Here is a 20554-nt window from a genome sequence, read left to right as displayed (position 1 = left end):
CGGCCGAGCCCCCGATCCGAACCCCAAAACAGAGGGGGTGGGGACGCTCCCACAGAATGGGACCCCCCCCAAACCACGCGCCGCAGCCGTTTATTTTTGAAACCGACCGCACGCGACCGTGAGCCCCGGGCGGCAACGGCGAGCGGGCGGGGGGGGCGGGGGGGGGGGGGGGGCGCGGCATCTCACGGCCACCGCCGCCACCACTCCCAACGCCAGGCCTCAGCCTACAACATGTGGCTTTGTTCTGACCAACTTTTAATAAGGCCTAAAAAACGGGGCGGAGGTTTCGGGGATGGGAGGCACGCCCGCCCACCCGTCTCCCCCCCCCCCCCCACCCGGCAGGGAGGTTGGACCCAGCGGGGGGTGAGGGGTGTGGAGAACGGTGAGGGAGACGGGTGGGGAAAATGTAGGGGATCATCCCGTCCCCGCTCCGTGCGCCCGCAGGCGGCGCGGCCCCACCACGCCAGCTCGGTGCGGGAGGCAGCGGCGGGCAACAGACAAGGCTTTAACTTCCCAACAGCCCGGCGCACAAAACCCCGCGGAATAGGCCACAGCCCAGACCGAGGAGGCAGAAAGAGGCAACAAGCGGAGAGAACCCCTCCTCCCCCCTCAGACAGAGAGTCGTTACACCCCCGGAGAGAGAGACGGCGGGGGGGGGGGGGGGTGGTGGGGGGAAGGAGGAGGAAGCGAGCACCACCGCTATCCGGCCCAGCGTCACTCACACACGGTGCCCGGTGCCGATCGGAGCGGCGGCCTCTGGCTCAGCCCCGACCCGCGTCCAGTAGCGCTCCCTCTCTCCCGGACAAATATCAGCTGTGTCCACCGACGAGCACACCGGTGAGTCCCCATTCACGCTACACTCGGGTGCATTTTCCTCTTTTATAAAAAAAATGACTAAAAAAATCTCTCCTCCCTGGAGGGAGCGCAGACAGTTGAACTGCTGCAATTTCTCGAAAGTGGCGCGAACGCAGCACCATGTGGGTGAATGAAGGGCGGTTCCCGGCCCAACGTAAATATACTACACACAGGCTCATTAGCATGCGCGCCTGTGTCAATCAGAGCCGCTGCCACGGCAACCCTGCAAAAAAAATGCCTGCGTGCATGCAAGCAGCACCCACTCTGCAGTGCAAACAGCTGCAAATTAAGTTTGGCTTGAGTTGGATTGTATGCATTTTCTTTCTTTGAAACAATATGATTGCGTGTTGGGTGAAGGTTATTTAACATGGATTAGCTGTTTATGATTATCAAAGAAACTGTTGGTGAACCCGATTCAATTGAAATAAATTGACTTGTGTTCATTTTGTGCTCTTTTTTAAGTTTTCGTTTTCATTTAAATCATACAGAGAAGTAAGAACCACGTGTCAGAGCGAAGGCATAACTTGCATTTTCACTGAAATAAGAAAATTGGTTGTCCCTGTGCTAATAACAAACAAAAATAAATTTGCAAGTCTCAGTTCTTCTACAGGGACAGTAAGAAGGGACTGTAACCCTATTAAGTATACTTTTAAACAAAACGAATGTAAGCAGGAATCTAAATCTAGACAATGAAATACATGGAGAGTATAATAATTGTAGTGGTAGAGGAGAATTGACAGTAGTCCAAGGTCATCAATCTCAGGAGTTTTTGAAACTTGCAAATTATTACAATTTACGCATATCTCTCAAAGACACTGTTTATATATTTTAGACATACCAACATTTGACCAAAATTAAGCTTAAAGATGTCATAGATTACTTAGGAAATCATTAAATGCATATGGTTTCCTGTTAATCAGGTGCCCAAATTATTAATTCTTTAGATTTTGAGTTTAATTATCGTTACACTGAAAAATAATTCACCAGTTTGAAAATAGATTAAGATTTGTAGAATTCCAATGCCATTGATTAATCCTTGGTGATATTTCTTACCCGCTACTTTTAGATGTCTGTTAGTGGACAACAATATTGACTGTTTTTCATGTTTGATATCAGTTGAATATAATATATTTGCCCTTTTTGATCCCAATGTGTAATAACTATAAAATAAAAAGCACAGCAATGAAATTGAGCTTTTTTTGAATGGGGCAATATGACATGTTATAATACGGAAACAGTGTCAGAAATGAAATTGGAATATCTACTTAAATATCAACTTGTTGAACTCTTTGAAGAATTGTAGAATTGACAAGAATAAAACACTAGATGGATTTTCAGAAAGACTTCAAGAAGTTGCCATATAGGAAACTCATGACTAAGCACATGGAATCAGGGAACATGTAGTAAAAAGATTGCCATCTGAAACAACAGGAAACAGAATAGGGCTTAAAGCTAGTTAGTCAGATTTACCAAAGTTAGTAAGTGATATTCCACATTAGTTCATAGTAGAATCTCTGTTCACAATTTATATAAATAATCTTGGACTCTGGTTTCAACATTTGAAGGTGATGATGCCATTTTCAGGGGGTAATGAGGAAAATCACAACAAAATAAAAGAAAATATTATGAATTTGTAGAATGGATTTGGAATTGCTATCAAATGTCTATTTTGATGATACATCTTGGTAGGAAACCACATCAAACCTGCAAAATAAAGATGTACGGTATCAGAGTATCGATACAAGAATCATATATTGACACAGGCAATAAAACCACTTAAGTAAGCAAAGCACTGGAATTCATTGTGAGAAAAGGCCTGTTTTCATGCTATGAATCCAGTGTAGTTTTATGTAAATAATAAAAATATTTTATGAACTTCTGTTACACAGAAATCAGTGCCAGTGAGAACTAATACCAAGCTCATGTGTATTGTCTGCTATTCCAACAGTGACTCAAATTAAAATCTTTATCATTGTTTTTCATGGTTTCACAATCCCCAATTTCTGGGACTTCATTGAGCTCCACAAGACTTCCATTCTGATTTATTGTGCATTTTCAATTTTTAATCACACCACCAATGATCTACACCTTTGTGTTGATCCAAAACTCTGGAATTCTCTCCCTAAATCTCAACGCCTCTTTGCTTCTGAGATGCTCCTCAAAATATATTACTAAATCTTGCCATCTCTCCTAATATCTTTTTCTGCTGATATCATTGTCAATTTTTGTCAAATCTTGTTCATCATATTCCTATTTAAGTTGGCATAACTATATACTGTAAATAGAACTTGGTATTGTCTGTAAGATAATTTTTCATAGAAATGTTGTCTGGATCAGAGTACATTCAGTTATAAATATATTTTCAGTAAATTACTAGTACTTGACATTGTTGATTCTTTTTTCTATGAATTCTTACCTAAACATCATTACATTTCAATAAGACTTTTGATCCTTTTAGTATTTAGCAACAGTATTATAATTGAAACATCAAGCAGAAATTAATCTCTAACAGTAATATGTTAACACAAGGCTGCCACATGACAGTGTATGAAGGCAGTTGAAAAGCTTTACCATTTTACTATCTTTCTCTAACTAAATGTTTGCTCCTGCCTATTACTGAAAAGCAAATTAAGCAAAATGGATCCAAAAAAATGCAGTTAATTCTAACTGAAAATGAAAGACCAGGTGTTTTCAAATTACACCTGCTCCACAACCTCAATTTTCATATTCTTATCCAAGTATACTAAGAAGAAAATGATCCGAAAATACACTTTTTACAATTACTCCATCTGCTTTTTTTTTGCATTTTGTCGAACTAAAATGCTACATGTCAGAATTTCTCTCATGTGCTCTAATTCACATCGTTCCTATAAGCAGTCTGAAAATTCCATATTTAGCTTTGTGCTTACAATAACTAGTATCTGATCAGGTCCTAGGACTACTCAAGAGTCCTGCAATAATGGGTTAGAAATCTGTTTAGGCAGTTCCAAACAAAAATCATTGAGTCACGGAGCAATACAGCACGGAAGCTGGCCCTTCAGCCTACCAAGTCACCGATCATCAGGCATCCATTTTTTACACTAATCCTTCCTTAGCCTATTCTCCTCAGATTCCCATCAACAACCCCTGAATGCTCTGACATCTACATGCTTGGGGCAATTTACAATGGCCAATTAACCCACTGACCTGCATGGGATATTGGTGTGCTGTTGAAAATTGCATTAACCCAGAGTTTTGCCCACATTTCTAAGTATCTTCATGTCCTTCAGCAAACTAATCTCATTTTTGGCAGGATCTTTGCTCTATTCAGCACTTTTTTCTGCATAAACGTACCCAAATTAACAGAAGCCACAATAAAACAAACAAAATAAAATTCATCTGCAGGGAGAATTTCAACTTCACTAGTCTGAAAAACAACAGTTTTTATTTAGTCAAAGAACAACCAGGTTTTACCAACCGGATTTCCTCTAAAATTGTGCTATTTAATGAGCCAATATTTAAATTGCTTGCTTTTTCCTTAACTGACGTATATGGCTTACAACCTCAGATACTTCACAAGCACCTTTGTCCATTGAAGTTACCCAAATTCTATATTCGAGGGGAACAGACTTCATCTATTATTCCATCACATTTTTGGTTTGTGCTTTGCAGATGGTGGATGTCAGGAGATGAGTCACTCCCCACAAAATACCCACTCTTGTAGTTGTAGCCACAGCATTTACATAGTTGGTCCCTTTGTGGGTCTGTTCTGCCAACAGGATAAGATGTACCCACAGATTATGATGGAGGAGTATGGCACATTGTGCATAATATATGATTTTGTTAGGCTATTTCTTGATCTGTCTATGGAATAGGTCTTCCAAATTTAGACACCAGTCCCCAGATGTTTGTGAAGAGGATCCCGCAAAGCAACACTGGGCACTACTTTCCTCTGTCCAAATTTGATGTCTAGGTTACTGCTGAATGTCCATTTTGGAGGCTGTTAAGAGTGAACCACATCATTATGGATCTGCAGTCACAGTGAGGACAGACCGGCTAAGGATGGCAGATTTTCTATGTTTTTCTATTTTATCTCCAGAAGGATATGAGTAAAATAGATGGAGATTTATGACAAGTAGTTAGCTTTATTTTCATTATTCTTGTGTCTATTTGTTGTTGTTTTAAATTTCAGATAATTAACTGAATTTGGTGGGGTTTCACATGGTGGGGTTTGGAATCACATCTCTGGATTGTTAGCATAAACCTCTAGGTTACTTGTTTAGTAACTTAATCACCGGATGATCACTATATCCTACACAGAGTTCCTCTCCAGGTTGGAATAGATGTCCTCCTCAGGCATAAGATTTATCAAGAAGTGAGGTAGTTTAAAATTTTCCTACATTTCTGTTTTTGTTTCAGATTCCAGCATCTGCAGTTTTATTTGTTTTCCATAGTTTGAAATCTGCCAGGTATGCCCATCAAAAATGTTTCATTTCTCATTAATTCATCACCTTTGTATTTATCAAACATATACACTCTTATCAGCATGTTTGCTGTTCTATTTCCATAGAAGTAGCTGCTTGGTTGCTGTTTATATGTGCGACTATATTCTTTTAAGGGTAGGAGGCAGGCACTGTAGTGTAGCGGTTAATGTAACGCTTTACAGCGCCAGCAACCTGCGTTCAAATCCGGCCACTGTCCGTAAGGAGTTTGTACATTCTCCCTGTGTCTGCATAGGTTTCCTCTGGCTGCTCCGGTTTCCTCCCACATTCCAAAGATGTATGGGTCAGGAAGTTGTGGGCATGCTATGTTGGCGCCAGAAACGTGGCAACACTTGCAGGCTGCTCCAGAACACTCTACGCAAAATGATGCATTTCATTGTGTGTTTCGATGTACATGTGACTAATAAAGATCTTATCTTACTATTATTAGGAGATTCGACCCTCCCACCCCCCACCTCCAGAAGACAGGAAATGGCAGAAGAGGAAACAAAAGTGAAGAAACTACTGCAGTGAGAACACACAGATGAACAAGAAGTGAAGAAGAAAACTTATATTTATCTCAAGGCACAAGTAACCTGAAATGGAGGTATGTCACAAGAAGAAACAGCACACACCTGTGGGATGCAGCCAGGTCTGAGGCATAAGTAGCAAGGCATGGGGACTCAATGGGGATGCTTGTGATCCATTCTGGCAAGGACTCAAACAAGGACTGTGATCAGAAGACTTTTATGAGGAGACTGATGTGGATGCCCACAGAGATGGCTGGTGCAATGTCAGATCTGCCTCACTGAATGCAGGGAATGGCAAAAAGTTAATGTGTAGCGGCTGCTACTGTGATGCGAAAATAAAGACGTGAGCCTGTGATCTGTTGAACAAGACTGATTTATTTTTGTGCCTTCCACAGGCCTTTTAAGGAGCGCGGTTCCCGCCCTCCGAACTCGGAAATGATGTACGCGCTATGTCATCAGCTTCTCGCGCGCGCAGGTTCTCCCCCGTCGCTCGGGGAAGACGAAGGCCCAGCGCCATCTTAGGCCTCACCATTGCGACGACACACGCCCCGATCGCCGAGCCGGTTCACTTGCTCTGACGGTGAGTCGCTACACAACCCCCCCCCCCACCCCCCGCCCAGAACCAGCGATACGGTCCCCAAAGTTCACAGGCTGCGCTAGCCGTTCCTTGGGTGGTCGGCCTCTGCGTCACAGTGTCGGGACCTCGACCGGTTGTTGTAGGTCCAAATGGGCTGATTTGAGGCGGTCTGTTGTGAAAACTTCCTCCTTGCCCCCAATGTCCAAAATAAAGGTGGACCCATTATTTCTGACAACCTGGAACAGCCCCTCAGATGGTCGTTGTAACGGTGCCCATGGTGTGCCCCTGCAAACGAAAACGAACTTACAGTCTCGGAGTTCCTTGGGCACACATGCTGGGGACTGACCATGTCGCGAAGTGGGAATCGGTGCCAGGCTGCCAAGCCTCTCTCGCAGTCTTCCCAAGACCACTGCAGGTTGTTCCTCTGGCCCCCTAAGGGCGGGTATGAACTCCCCTAGGACGACCAGGGGCTCACCGTACACAAGTTCAGTTGACAAAGCATGGAGATCCTCCTTGGGGGCTGTGCGTATGCCGAGCAGGACCCAAGGCAGTTCGTCGACCCAGTTAGGACCTGTGAGGCGGGCCATCAGGGCTGATTTAAGCTGGCGGTGGAAACGCTCTACCAACCCGTTTAACTGAGGGTGGTAGGCCGTGGTGGTGTGCAGCTGCATTCCTAGCATGTTCGCTAATGCAAACCATAGGCTGGAGGTAAACTGAGCACCTCTGTTCAAAGTGATGTGGGCCGAAACACCAAAATGCGAAACCCAAGTTGTGAACAGTGCCCGGGCACAGGAATTGGTCGTGATGTCTGAGAGGGGGGTTGCCTCTGGCCACCTTGTGAAACAGTCCACGATGGTAAGGAGGTATCGCGCCCCTCTAGAAATAGGCAGGGGACCGACGAGGTCAACGTGAATGTGGTCGAACCTCCTACGGGTAGGCTTGAACTGCTGCGGTGGGACCTTGGTGTGTCGTTGGATTTTTGATGTCTGGCAGTGTGGACAAGTCTTGGCCCACTCACTGACCTGCTTGCGCAGGCCGTGCCAAACGAACCTGCTGGTGAATAGTCGGACAGTCAATCTGATGGACGGGTGCGCCAACCCGTGTACCAAGTCAAAAACGCGTTTCCGCCAGGCTGCAGGGACTATCAGGCGGGGCTGACCTGTTGCGACGTCGCACAGGCGGGTCCGTTGATCTGGGCCGACTACGAGATCTTGGAGCTGCAGGCCTGAAACTGCGGTTCTGTAGCTGGGCAGCTCATTGTCGGCTTGCTGTGCGTCAGCCAGGGCCGCGTAGTGTACACCCAGGGACAGGCTGTGGATGGTCGGTCTGGAGAGCGCGTCAGCAACAACATTGTCCTTTCCAGAGACATGTTGGATATCTGTTGTGAACTCAGAAATGTAGGACAAATGTCGCTGCTGGCGGGCCAACCAGGGATCGGAGACCTTAGAGAAGGCAAAAGACAATGGCTTGTGATCAGTGAAAGCGGTGAAAGGTCTGCCTTCTAAAAAGTACCGAAAATGTCTGATCGCCAGGTACAGTGCTAGTAGTTCTCAATCAAAGGCGCTGTATTTAGGTTCGGGTGGTCTAAGGTGCCTGCTGAAAAACACCAAGGGTTGCCAACGGCCTTCGATTAGTTGTTCTAGTACCCCGCCAACCGCAGTGCTGGATGTGTCCACCGTGAGGGCGGTTGAGACATCTGTCCTGGGGTGTATCAACATCGCGGCGTCTGCTAGGGCTTGTTTGGCCTTAACAAAGGCAGCTGCGGCCTCGTCGATCCAGGCGATGTCTTTGCCTTTGCCAGCCATCAGTGAGCACAAAGGGCGCATGATATGGGCTGCTGCAGGGATGAAACGATGGTAAAAGTTGACCATGCCAATGAACTCCTGCAGGCCTTTGACCGTGCTGGGACGGGCAAAATGGCAGATAGCGCCTACCTTGGCGGGTAGAGGTGCTGCTCCCTTGCTGGTGATTCTGTGGCCGAGAAAATCAATAGAGTCGAGGCCGAATTGGCACTTGGCTGGGTCGATAGTGAGGCCGAAATCACTGAGGCGGGAGTACAGGTGACAGAGGTGGAAAAGGTGTTCTTGGCGGTTACGGCTGGCGATGAGAATGTCATCTAAATAAATGAACACCAAGTCCAGGTCGTGGCCTACCGCATCCATCAGCCGCTGGAAGGTCTGCGCAGCGTTCTTAAGGCCGAACGGCATCCAAAGGGATTCGAAGAGGCTGAACAGAGTGGTGATCGCAGTTTTGGGGACGTCGTCAGGGTGGACCGGGATTTGGTGGTATCCCCGGACGAGGTCCACCTTGGAGAAGATGTGGGCCCCGTGTAGGTTTGCCGTGAAGTCCTGGATATGAGGGACAGGGTAGCGGTCTGGGGTGGTGGCGTCGTTTAGCCTGTGGTAGTCCCCACAGGGCCTCCACCCGCCGGTGGCTTTGGGGACCATGTGCAGGGGGAAGGCCCAGGGGCTGTCTGACCTGCGAAGGATCCCTAGCTCCTCCATGCGGCGGAACTCCTCCTTCGCCAGGTGGAGCTTGTTGGGAGGGAGTCGTCGTGCTCGAGCATGAAGGGGTGGCCCTGTTGTGGTGATATGGTGCTGCACCCCGTGTTTGGGCATCGAATTCATGAATTGAGGTGCCAGGACCGATGGGAACTCGGCTAGAAGCTTGGTGAACTCATTGCCAAATAGGGAAACGGAGTCCAGGCGCGGGGCTTCTCCCAGAGAGTAAGTATGGAAAATTCTGGAGTGCACTCGCCATTTCCCTCATAGGTCAACTAACAGGTTGTGGACCTGGAGGAAATCGGCTCCCGGGAGTGGCTGGGCGACAGCAGCAAGAGTAAAGTTCCAGGTAAAACAGCTGTCGTCGAATTGTAATTGGATTGTACGGGTACCGAAAGTTCGTATCGTTGTGCCATTTGCGGCTTTGAGGGCGGGTCCCTGTTGCCTGCTGCGAGTGTTGCGGCCAGTCGGGGGCAAAACACTGACCTCTGCTCCCGTACCAACGAGGAAGTGACGGCCGGACTGCTTCTCCCAAACGAATAGGAGGCTGTGTTGGTGGCCAGCCGCCGTAGCCATCAGCGGCGGCTGGCCCTGGCGTTTCCCTGACACTTGCAGGGTGGGCGGCATCAACGGGCCTCCGCGCCCCACCTCTGATGGTAAAAACACAGCTGGTCGTCAGTGTCGTCGTCTGTGTTTCTGGGGTGTGGTCGCTCGGCTGCTGGGACTGGTTTAGGTAGGCGTTGGGCACGCGGTCTGGTGATTTTGCTGACGGACGAACCGCTCTTGCGTTTGGCCTTCCACAGGATATCAGCCCGGGCGGTTACCACATGTGGGTTGCTGAAGTCGGCATCGGCCAGCAACAAGTGAATGTCGTCAGGCAGCTGCTTGAGGAAGGCCTGCTCGAACATCAGGCAGGGCTTGTGTCCCTCAGCCAAAGCCAGCATCTCGTTCATCAAGGCCAATGGAGATCTGTCCCCCAGGCCGTTGAGGTGAAGCAGGCAGGCGGAGCGCTCGCGACGGGAGAGGCCGAAGGTCTGAAGGAGAAGGGCCTTGAAGGCCGGGTATTTATCTTCCTCCGGAAGAGATTGGATGAAGTCTCTGACCTGGGCAGCTGTCTCCTGGTCCAGGGAGCTGACCACGTGGTAATACTTTGTGGAGTCGGAGGTGATCTGCCGTAGTTGAAACTGGGCTTCGGCCTGGTCGAACCACACGCGGGGCTGAAGCGTCCAAAAGGTGGGCAGCTTGAGTGCCACTGCATTGGCTGCTGCGTTGTCGGCCATTGTGTGGGTCCAAAATCCGTTTGGACCGTCGGGGTCACCAATGTAGCGGCTGCTACTGCGATGCGAAAATAGATACGTGAGCCTGTGATCTGTTGAACAAGACTGATTTATTTTCATGCCTTCCGCAGGCCTTTTAAGGAGCGCGGTTCCTGCCCTCCGAACTCAGAAATAACGTACGCGCTACGTCATCAACTTTTCGCACGCGTGGGTTCTCCCCCGTCGCTCGGGGAAGACGAAGGCCCAGTGCCATCTTGGGCCTCGCCGTTGTGACGATGCGCACCCCAACCACCGAGCTGGTTTGCTTGCTCAGACGGTAAGTCGCTACAAATGTACATTTCTTCACAAGGGATCACTCATGAACAGCAGCTGTCATAGAGGCATATGCAGGGTTTATGCTATTGTGTTTCTCGATCTATGCAGTCTCACATTGATCCAGGTGGGATTTTGGTCTCTGCTGTATGGAAGCAAATTGAAGCTCTATGTGAGAGCAAGATGCATCCAGGGTTGCTTCATATCATCAGCTAGGTGTTCTCCATCAAGAGAGAAATATTACACATGAACAGATTGCACTTGATCGTGAGGGGAGAGATGACAAGTGTGAACAGCTTCTTCAAAAACAGAAATATTACACATGGGAATTGATCGCTCATGTAGGAGCACTGCTTTTGGACATATCTTCATCATTTGTTGATTCCTATTCCGATTGTAGAGAGTCTAAGATGACTGAATACAGCAGGGACAAGGTATATGAGCAGCATAATTTTTGGGTCTGAAGTTTGAAATGATAATCATGTCATCTGGTTCACATTAGGCTGGGACACCACCTACCTGGTCCCCATGAAAGATCAATACATGTCCAAGATCAGGTCATTACTGGCCCCATCACAAGGTCATTAGTTGACCTCAGACCACTTTTTCAGTCACTTTGCTTCACCCATGCCCCACAGTCAGCCATCCCTGACTGTTCCTTCAAGTGACTGAAAACGAAAAGCTGAAGCCAAACCATCCAGGGCAAGAGCGATATGTAGTAACCCCCCATGGGCATTTCACAAGGCACATAGTGAAAGTGAGCAACCTTCCAGCAGCCAGGCTGCACCACAGAGAAGTAGTGATGGGGTGAGCACTATGATGTAGTGCTAGTTCAAAGATCACCTCCATGACGTTTGCCAGAAAACAGCACAGGGGTACGTAATTCAATATATAAATATAATATTTCCATTCTTGCATTTTTTTCACCTTAATATAAACAGTGCTCACAATGCACGAGAAATTCGACTTTCTTATCTCATCTGCCCCGTATGATCTTTTAGTGTGTAAACTAAGGCACTATGGTCTTCTCAGTGGTGGGATTCCTGGTGATGCCTCAATTCATAGAGCAGAAATTTGGATGTATTTCACATCACAAGTCACTGGATCATAACACACTGCAGCAAGTCATTGAAGATGCTTTTGAAATGATAAGGTATGCCTTATTGCTGCATTCCACATGTGTGAAATAACTAATAAAATAGTTCCCTTAACTCCCCGATTAATGAATAAGAATGACCTATGTAAAGTATAAACAGAAAATGCTGGAAATGCTCAGGAGGTTATGCCCCACATCTGTGGGAAGAGAAACAGAACAAACATTTCAGGTCTAATGAAGAGTTTTCGACCCAAAACATTAGTTCTGTTTCTATTCCCACATATGCACCCTGACCTGCTGAGTATTTCCAGCATTTTCTCTATTTATTTTAGATTTCCAGTATCTGCATTTTTTTCATTTTCACCTATGAATTTTAGTTCATTCTTCCATAAAAAGTTATTCTCCCATGCTTGGTGTACTCTGCAAAGAATTTTAATGCCATTTGCTGAATGAAGAACTTCCAGAAGAGGCTAAAGGATATAACAAGGCAAAATAGTCAGGTGTGACAAATCCTCAATCCTTAATTTCTGTGCTCTCTTATAAACTGCATGAGTAGGTCAGATTGTATCAGAAGTGGTTCTTTGATAAGGATTCTGTGTTAAGTGAGTAATCACATGTTATTGGTATGAATAGAGTGAAATGTGATCGTGCTTCTCGGGAACTGCCATCATTAGTTACCTCATGGTGTATCTTATACTGTTGAGTTGGTTCAATGACTTTTATTGAATCTCATGACTCAACTTGAGTTCAACAACTGTTCACTCATTACTGATTCAGAAGGGGCTAAATTGGCTTGGAATGTTAACCTTTAAATGCTATTTCTTAACCTGTACATCCCGTTCTGGAGAACATATTGTATTATCATTACTGTAAGCTGCATTGCCTCCAACAGCAATTACTGACTATTGATAGAGATCAGTTGCCTAAAGTTTTAAGGCTTTTGGCCAATGATAACACAAGCAAATAGATTTGCTTTGAGGAAGCTAGATTGTGCATGGGGTTCAGAATGCATGTTAGACATTTGAGTGAGGGATCCAGGAAGTAATGGCATCCCCAAGATATTGATAGTTGGGGATTCAATGATGGTATGGCCACTGAATGTCAGGAGATAATAGTTGGATTTTCTCTTATTGGATATCATCATTGCCTCGTGCTTGTGGGCATGAATATTACTTGCCACCTATCAGCCCAGGCCTGGATATTGTCCAGGTTTGCTGTCTTTGGATGTGGACTGCTTCATTATCTGAGGAATCGTGAATGGTTTTGAACATTATGCAATCATCAGCAAACATCCCTACTTCTAACCTTACAATCGAAAAAAGGTAATTGATGAAGCAGCTGAAGATGGTTAGGTCAAGGACAATATCATGAGGAACACCTGCAGAGATGTCCTGTGGCTGAGATGATTGATTTCCGACCACAACTATCTTCACTGATTCCAACCAGTGGAGGTTTTTTCCCCTGAGTCCCATTGACTCCAATTTAGCCAGGGCTCCTTGATGTTATGCTTGATCAAATGCTGCTTTGATGTCAAGGGCAGATATTTTCACTTCACCTCTGGAGTTCAGCTCTTGTCCATATTTGGACCAAGGCTATAATGAGGTCTGGATCTGGGTGACTTTGGCAGAACACAAACTGAGCTTCTGTGAGCAGTTGGTTGCGAAGCAAATGCCGCTTGATAGCACTATTGATTATCCCTTCCATCACTTTGCCGATGATCGACAGTAGACTAATGTGCAGTAATTGGATGGGTTCGATTTGTCCTGCTTACTGTGGACATGACATACCTGGGCAATTTTCCATATTGTCGGATAGATGCCAGTATTGTCACTGTACTGGAACAGTTTGGCCAAGGGCACGGCAACTTCTGGAGCACATCTTCGGTACCATAACTGGAATGTTGTCAATAGCCCAAAGCCTTTGCTGTATCAAATGCCTTTAGCTATTGCGATCAGTCCAGATGAAGGGCCTTGACCCAAAATGTTGACTGCCCATTTCCCTTCACAGATGCTGCCTGACCTGCTGAGTTCTCCCAGCAGTGTCTTTCGCTCCTTTAGCCATTTCTTGATTTCAAATGGAGTGAATTGAATTGGCTGTTGTCTACATGGACTTTATTAAAGCATTTGACAAGGTCCCTCATGGTATACCTGTCCAGAAGATTAAGAATGACATCTACCATGCTGGGGATCACTGGAGGAGGCCAAGATAGATCATCATCTTGGCACTTCTACTTGATGATTCTTGCAAATGCTTCAGCTTTCACTTTTGCACTGATGTGCCGGGCTCCCCCATTGAGGAAATGATGAAGACAATTGATGAGGTTCGGGCAGTGGATGTTGTCTACGTGAACTTTATTAAAGCATTTGACAAGGTCCCTCATGGTATACCTGTCCAGAAGATTAAGTCACATGGGATCCACAGTGAGTTGGTAAGTTGTATACAAAATTTGTTTGATCATAAAAGTAGTGGTTGAGGGGTGTTTTTCTGACTGGACGTATGTGACCTCAAGGATCAGTGCTGGGACCTCTGTTGTTTGTGATATTTGTAAATGATTTGGATGAACATGTAGGTGGTTGGAATAGTAAACTTGCAGGTGACATGAACATTGGTGGAGTTGTGGACAGTGAGGAAAGGTGTCAAAGGATACAGCAGTTTACAGATCAGTTGGAAATATGGGTGGAGAAATGGCAGATGGAGTTTAATCTGGACAGGTGTGAGACGATGCACTTTCGGAGGTCAAATGGAAGGGAAAAGTACACAGCAAATGGCAGGACTCTGAGCATTGATATGCAGAAGGATCTTGGGATGTAAATCCATAGCTCCCCAAAAGTGGCCACACAGATGGATAGGGTGATAAAGAAAGATTACGGATGCTTGACTTCATTGGTCGGGGCACCGAGTATAAAAGTTGGCAAGTCATGTTACAAATGAATGAAACTTTGGCTAGGCCACATCTGCAGTATTGTGTGCAGTTCTGGTTGCCACACTAGAGGAAGGATGTTGAAGCTTTGGAGAGAGTGCAGAGGAGATTCACCAGGATGTTGCCTAAATTGATTAGCTATAAGGTGAGATTGGACAAACTTGCATTGTTTTCTCTGGAGCGTCAGAGGCTGAAATGAGACCTGATTGAAGTATATGAAATTATGAGAGGCATAGATAGGGTAGATAGTCATATGCTTCTTGCAGTGTGGAAATGTCAGATCAGAGGGCATAGGTTTAAGGTGAGAGGGGGGACATTTAAAGGAGATGGGCAAGGCAAATTTTTTATACAGGAAGTGGTAGATGCCTGGAATGTATTGCCAGGAGAAGTGGCAGAAGCAGATAGGATAGTAAAATTTAAGAGGCATTAAGACAGACACTTGAACAGGTAGGGTATAAAGGGATATGGACCAGGGCAGGCAGATATGCAGTCTAAATTGGCATCATGGTCAGCGTAGATTTAGTGGACAGAAGGGCCTGTCCTGTTGCTGTACTGTTCTATGTTCTATGTTACCCTGGAACTTACGATATTGCAACTACTGGAGTGAAAGTGCAATTATTCCCTCAACTGGTTGCACTAAAGCTGTCGAAAACTCACTGGAGATGGTTCACACACCTGCCAAACTGCACTGACTGTGTTCAAAGAAGCAATGCTGCTTTTGGAGAAGTTAACATCTGAGGGAATAATTACACCTTTAGTCCAGTTGTTGTACTATTGGAAGCTCCAGGGTAAGCATCCAAAGTGACTCCAGGGAAGGAAGTACAGTCTATCCCCTATCCACAGTGACTTCCTGCCCACTTACTGCATCTGCCTGCAAATATTTTATAATTAAGGCACAAGTACACTTAGGTATCTCTGTACACCACTTATCTGCAATCCTTCTGCATTTAGATTCCTCATACCTCATACTTTCCCACAGCAAATTCAACTTGTCAAGTTTTTGCCTATTCATTCATTCTACCTATATTCAGTTGAAGAATCTCAATATCTTCGGTGCAACATGCCCTCCCATCTGTTTCCATGACATTGGCAAATTTACGTTTTGTGCCATCCTCCAAGTTATTGATATAAATCATAAATAATCAAAGGCCAAGAACTGATCCTTGCGGTATTTCATGAAGTACACCCTTCCAGCCTGAAAAGGACCGATTTATTTTGACTTCCTGTCTTCTTTATGGTAACCAATCTTGATCCATGTTAACACATTTCCCCTAATACTATGAATTCGTATCTTGTGCATTTTTCCCTTTTCTTTTGAGCAGAGTGGCCTGTTAAACGGCCTCATAAATTAGAACAGAGACAATGGCACTCCTTTCTCTTTGTCACAGCCAACTACAGTCATTTTCTACTCCTGGGAGCTCCACCACTTATGGTAGGAAGGTTGAAGACTGGAATTACAACTGACATTTTTGTATGCTGGGCAAATATAAGCCACATTGGTGTGAATCCCTATTGGATATCCTCAGTCTAATTTCACAATTGGTGTAATTTTGCATGAAAGTGAGTGATCAGTAACACTATTTATACCAGATTTTAAACTCTCCCCTGCTTCAATCTCAGATTCCCACCTGTTTTCAAGAAGACCACTATCACTCCTGGTACCAAAGAAAAGCAAGGTAACATGCCTTAATGACTACTGACCAGTAGCTCTGACATCTACTATCATGAAGTGCTTTGAGGGGCTGGTCATGGCACGCATCAACTCCAGATTCCCAGACTATCTCGACCCACTGCAATTCGCCTATCACCAAAACAGGTCTACAGTGGACGCCATCTCCCTCGCCCTACACTCAGCTCTGGAGCATCTGGACAGTAAAGACACCTACATTAGACTATTGTTTATTGACTGCCGTTCTGCCTTGCATACTATAATCCCAAGCAAACTTGTCACCAAACTCCGAGACCTAGGACCTTGACGTTCTAACCAACAGACCGCAATCAGTGAAGATAGGCAGCAATACCTCCAGCATGATTATTTTCATCACTGGTGCCCCACAAGGCTGCATCCTCAGCCCTCTACTCTACTCCTTGTAGACTATGTGGCCAGATTCTGCTCGAACTCCATCACAAGTTTGCAGATGATACCACCGTAGTAGGCCGTATCTCAAACAACGATGAGTTGGGGTACAGGAAGGAGATAGAGAGCTTAGTGGCATGGTGTCATGACAACAACATTTCCCTCAGCGTCAACAAAACAAAGGAGCTGGTCATTGACTTCAGGAAAGGGGGCGGTGTACATGCACCTGTCTACTTCAACGGTGCTGAGGTTGAGAGGCTTGAGAGCTTCAAGTTCCTGGGAGTGAACATCACCAATAGACTGTCCTGGTCAAATCACGTAGATGCCACGGCCAAGAAAGCTCACCAGCGCCTCTACTTCCTCAGGAGGCTAAACAAATTCGGTATGTCCCCTTGACACCAGCAACTTTTATCGATGCACCATAGAAAGCAATCGCTATCTGATGCATCACGGCTTGGTACGGCAACTGCTCTGCCCAGGGACGCAAGAAACAGCAGAGAGTTGTGGACACAGCCCTGCGTGTCACAGAAACCAGCCTCCCCTCCTTGGACTCTTGTCCTTACTTCTCGCTGCCTTGGTGAATCAGCCAGCATGATCAAAGACCCCACCCACCCGGGTCATTCTCTCTTCTCTCCTCTTCCATCAGGTAGAAGATACAGCAGCTTGAGGGTACATACCACCAGGCTTAAGGACAGCTTCTATTCCACTGTGATAAGACTATTGAACGGTTCCCTTGTAACCAAGATGGACTCTGACCTCACAATCTAACTTGTTGTGACCTTGCACCTTACTGTCTACCTGCACTGCACTTTCTCTGTAGCTGTGACACTTTACTGTTATTGTTTTTACCTGTACTACTTCAATGCACTCTGTACTAACTCAATGTAACTGCACTGTGTAATGAATTGACCTGTACAATCGGTATGCAAGACACATTTTACACTGTACCTTGGTACAATTGACAATAATAAACCAATACTAATACCAATACATTAATTTCTGGACTGCACAGCACTGAAAAAGCCACTGCTATGCAATCCAATTTCTAGGCAGATGAGGTTGCACTATCATGCTGTCAAAAAGGCAAGACTACAAAAGAATGGTTAATTATGTGTTTCAGGCTCCCAATCCCTACTATGTAGAATGTGACTCTTTGTAAAATCTAGAAAATATTGCCTCATGACATGACAATCAGTTCCCAGCTATGGAAGCCATTTGGGAAAATACTGAAGAAATCCATGCTACAAAGTTACTGGCAATAAAGTTTTCTGTGTGAACAATTTCGGATCACCTGAATTAAAGGATACAAATTGGTTTATGAGAGTAATTTGACATTGGATAATAGCTTGAAATGGAAAATATTGAATTGTACAGCTCTCAATTGTTTCCATTGAATTCAGAATGATGCTGGTTCAGAATCTAGCTCACTGGTCTAGTGAGGCATTATGATGCGCAACCTTGTAATGAAAATAAGTGATGCTGCAAAATGTGGTTGTGCAACCATCCTTCAGGAATAAAAAATCTCATCAGCAGGAGGATCTCACCAACTCTCCGCTCAAACCTTCAGCTTCCAATCCTGCGAGCTGCTTCGGCAGTTTATGGAGTCACAACAAAAGATTCATTTTGCTTGCAAAACCTGCAGCAGGATACCAATCTACTTCTCACAACACAAATATGAATGTATGAGAGCAGGAGTCCTGAACTAACCTCAACAATCTTCTAAAACTTACTAAACCCAGAAACATGATCATTTGCACATTCTTTGGAATTAGATAGGTGTGATAAACTAATGTACTAGATGGATAGGGAGAAGGACATTTGGCAAATGAATTGGTCTTGAAGAAAGCAAATCATGTGTCATTGACCATGTGTGCTCAGGGAGAGAGTGTGTGTGTGTGTGTGTGTGTGTGTGTGTGTGTGTCCATGCACATGTGTGTGCTGAGTGTGCAACAGAACCTGATCTCCAATCATCTTAGTCCTCTTAGCCATTCTTCTGTCAAGACCACATAGTAGCTGTTGTGCAACTGCCAAACCACGTTAAAAGAATTAATGCACTGGGAAATTCCATTCTTCATGATGGCAGTGGAAGCAAGAAATCCTCCATGCTGAGGGACCGCCTCAGATGAAGACAAAGTGAGTCAGAAATAAAAATCAGCTGAATATGGAATATTAGGGCCTATAAGAGAAAAAGAAGAATATCAGAATAAGGTGACAAGAATCTGATGAAGAGTTGACCCGAAATGTTGACTGTCCATTTCCCTCCATTGATGCTGCCTGACTCGTTGAGTTCCTCCAGCATTTTGTGTGTTGCACAAGAATTATTAAAGAACATTTCAACCCATTATTAGTCTTTGACAAGACTTTTGTGACAATGGACTAAAGTGAAAGACAAGAATGAAAGGAAATGAAACTTAGACCTGGACCTATTACTCTAATTTCAAACTTGTAAACATGATATGTGCTAAACACTTGTCAAAGTTACATAAATGGCGAACGCACTGATCGGGTCCACAGCATTGCGTTCAGAACGGGCAGTGGAATGAGAGGTAGCAGAATGATTGGGCTTTGGCTCAACGAGCTTAGGTGGTAAAGGGGCAAGGCGAGATCCAATTACCTATCATTCTCTTCGGCATCAAGAGGCGAAGGCCATCTGCAACAGCACTGATGAGTAGCTGGTAAGTAAAAGTAAGGTTACTGTTATTTTTAAGTAGACTACAGCTAGGTAGGGGTAAAAAAGAAAAAAATATAGTTCAGATGGAGGGCATGGCGATGTGTTGCAGCTGCATGATGTGGGAGCTAGTGGACCCTGCTGTGGAGCACGGTGACCACATCTGCAGTAAGTGCATGAGGCTGGAGGAACTTCAGCTCAGAATTGATGAGCTGGAGTCGCAGCTTCAAACACTGCAGAGCATCACAGAGGGAGAGAGATATGTAGATGTTGTGCATTGGGAAGCAGTCACCCCACTGAGAGCAGGTACGTCTAGGGTCCAGGAGACAGAGAGAGATGGGTGACTGTCAGGGTAGAGAAAGAGAAGGGGAACAGGCAGACAGTGCAGAGGACCCCGGAGGCTGTTCCCCTCAATAACAGGTGTTCCACTTTGGATGCTGTTGAGGGGAATGACCGACGGGGATCAAGCAGCAGAAGCCAGGTCTCTGACGCTGGGACTGGTCCTGCTGCTCAGAAGGGAAGGGAAGAGAAGAGGAGGGCAATAGTGATAGGGGTCTCGATAGTCAGGGGAACAGTAAGGAGGTTCAGTGGCAGTGAGCATGTATCCCGGATGGAATGTTGCCTCCCAGGTGCCAGGATCCGGGATGTCTCTGATCAGGTCCACAGTATTCTTGAGTGGGAGGGAAAACAGCCAGAAGTCATGGTACATGTTGGTACCAACGACATAGGTAGAAAGAGGGATGAGGTCCTGCAGAGCGAGTTTAGGGAGCTAAGCAGAAGGCTGAAGAACAGGACCTCAAGGGAGCAATCTCAGGGTTGCTGCCAGTGCCACATGACAGTGAAGATAGGAAGAGGAGTAGATGGTAAATGAATGCATGGCTGAGGAGTTAGTGCAGGGGGCAAGGTTTCAGATTTTTGCATCATTGGGATCTCTTCAGGGGAAGGTGGGACCTGTATAAAGAGGACAGGTTACACCCGAACATGAGGTGGGGGGGCCAATATTCTTGCAGGCAGGTTTGCTAGGGCGGTTCGGGAGGGTTTGAACTAGTTTGCGAGGGGGATGGGAACAGGAGGGGTAGGTCAGTGGAAGAAGAGGATGTTGGAAAATCAGATCTAACATGTAGAGAGGCTTTGAGGAAGGAGAAGCAGAGTACAGGGTATAAAAGTAGAAAGGTGGATGGGCTAAAGTGCATTTACTTAGATGCAAGAAGAATCAGGAATAAGGATGATGAGCTGAGAGCTTGGATAAATACGTATAACTATGATATTGCGGCTCTTGCA

The 20554-nt window shown here is 45.6% G+C and overlaps 1 protein-coding gene across 1 annotated transcript; it reads left to right on the top strand.

The window, feature by feature from the left end:
• Nucleotides 1–231: 231 nt before the first annotated feature.
• On the top strand, nucleotides 232–6198 carry LOC127575660 (serine/arginine repetitive matrix protein 1-like). Its single transcript, XM_052025548.1, has 2 exons — nucleotides 232–837; nucleotides 5767–6198. The coding sequence occupies exons 1-2, from the start codon at nucleotides 232–234 to the stop codon at nucleotides 5830–5832; spliced, it is 672 nt and encodes a 223-aa protein (XP_051881508.1). The 3' UTR covers nucleotides 5833–6198.
• The last annotated feature ends 14356 nt before the right edge of the window (nucleotides 6199–20554 follow it).

Source organism: Pristis pectinata, chromosome 11 (genome assembly GCF_009764475.1).
Source record: "Pristis pectinata isolate sPriPec2 chromosome 11, sPriPec2.1.pri, whole genome shotgun sequence".
Lineage (NCBI taxonomy): Eukaryota > Metazoa > Chordata > Chondrichthyes > Rhinopristiformes > Pristidae > Pristis > Pristis pectinata.
This window is presented reverse-complemented; position numbering and strand designations above follow the sequence as displayed.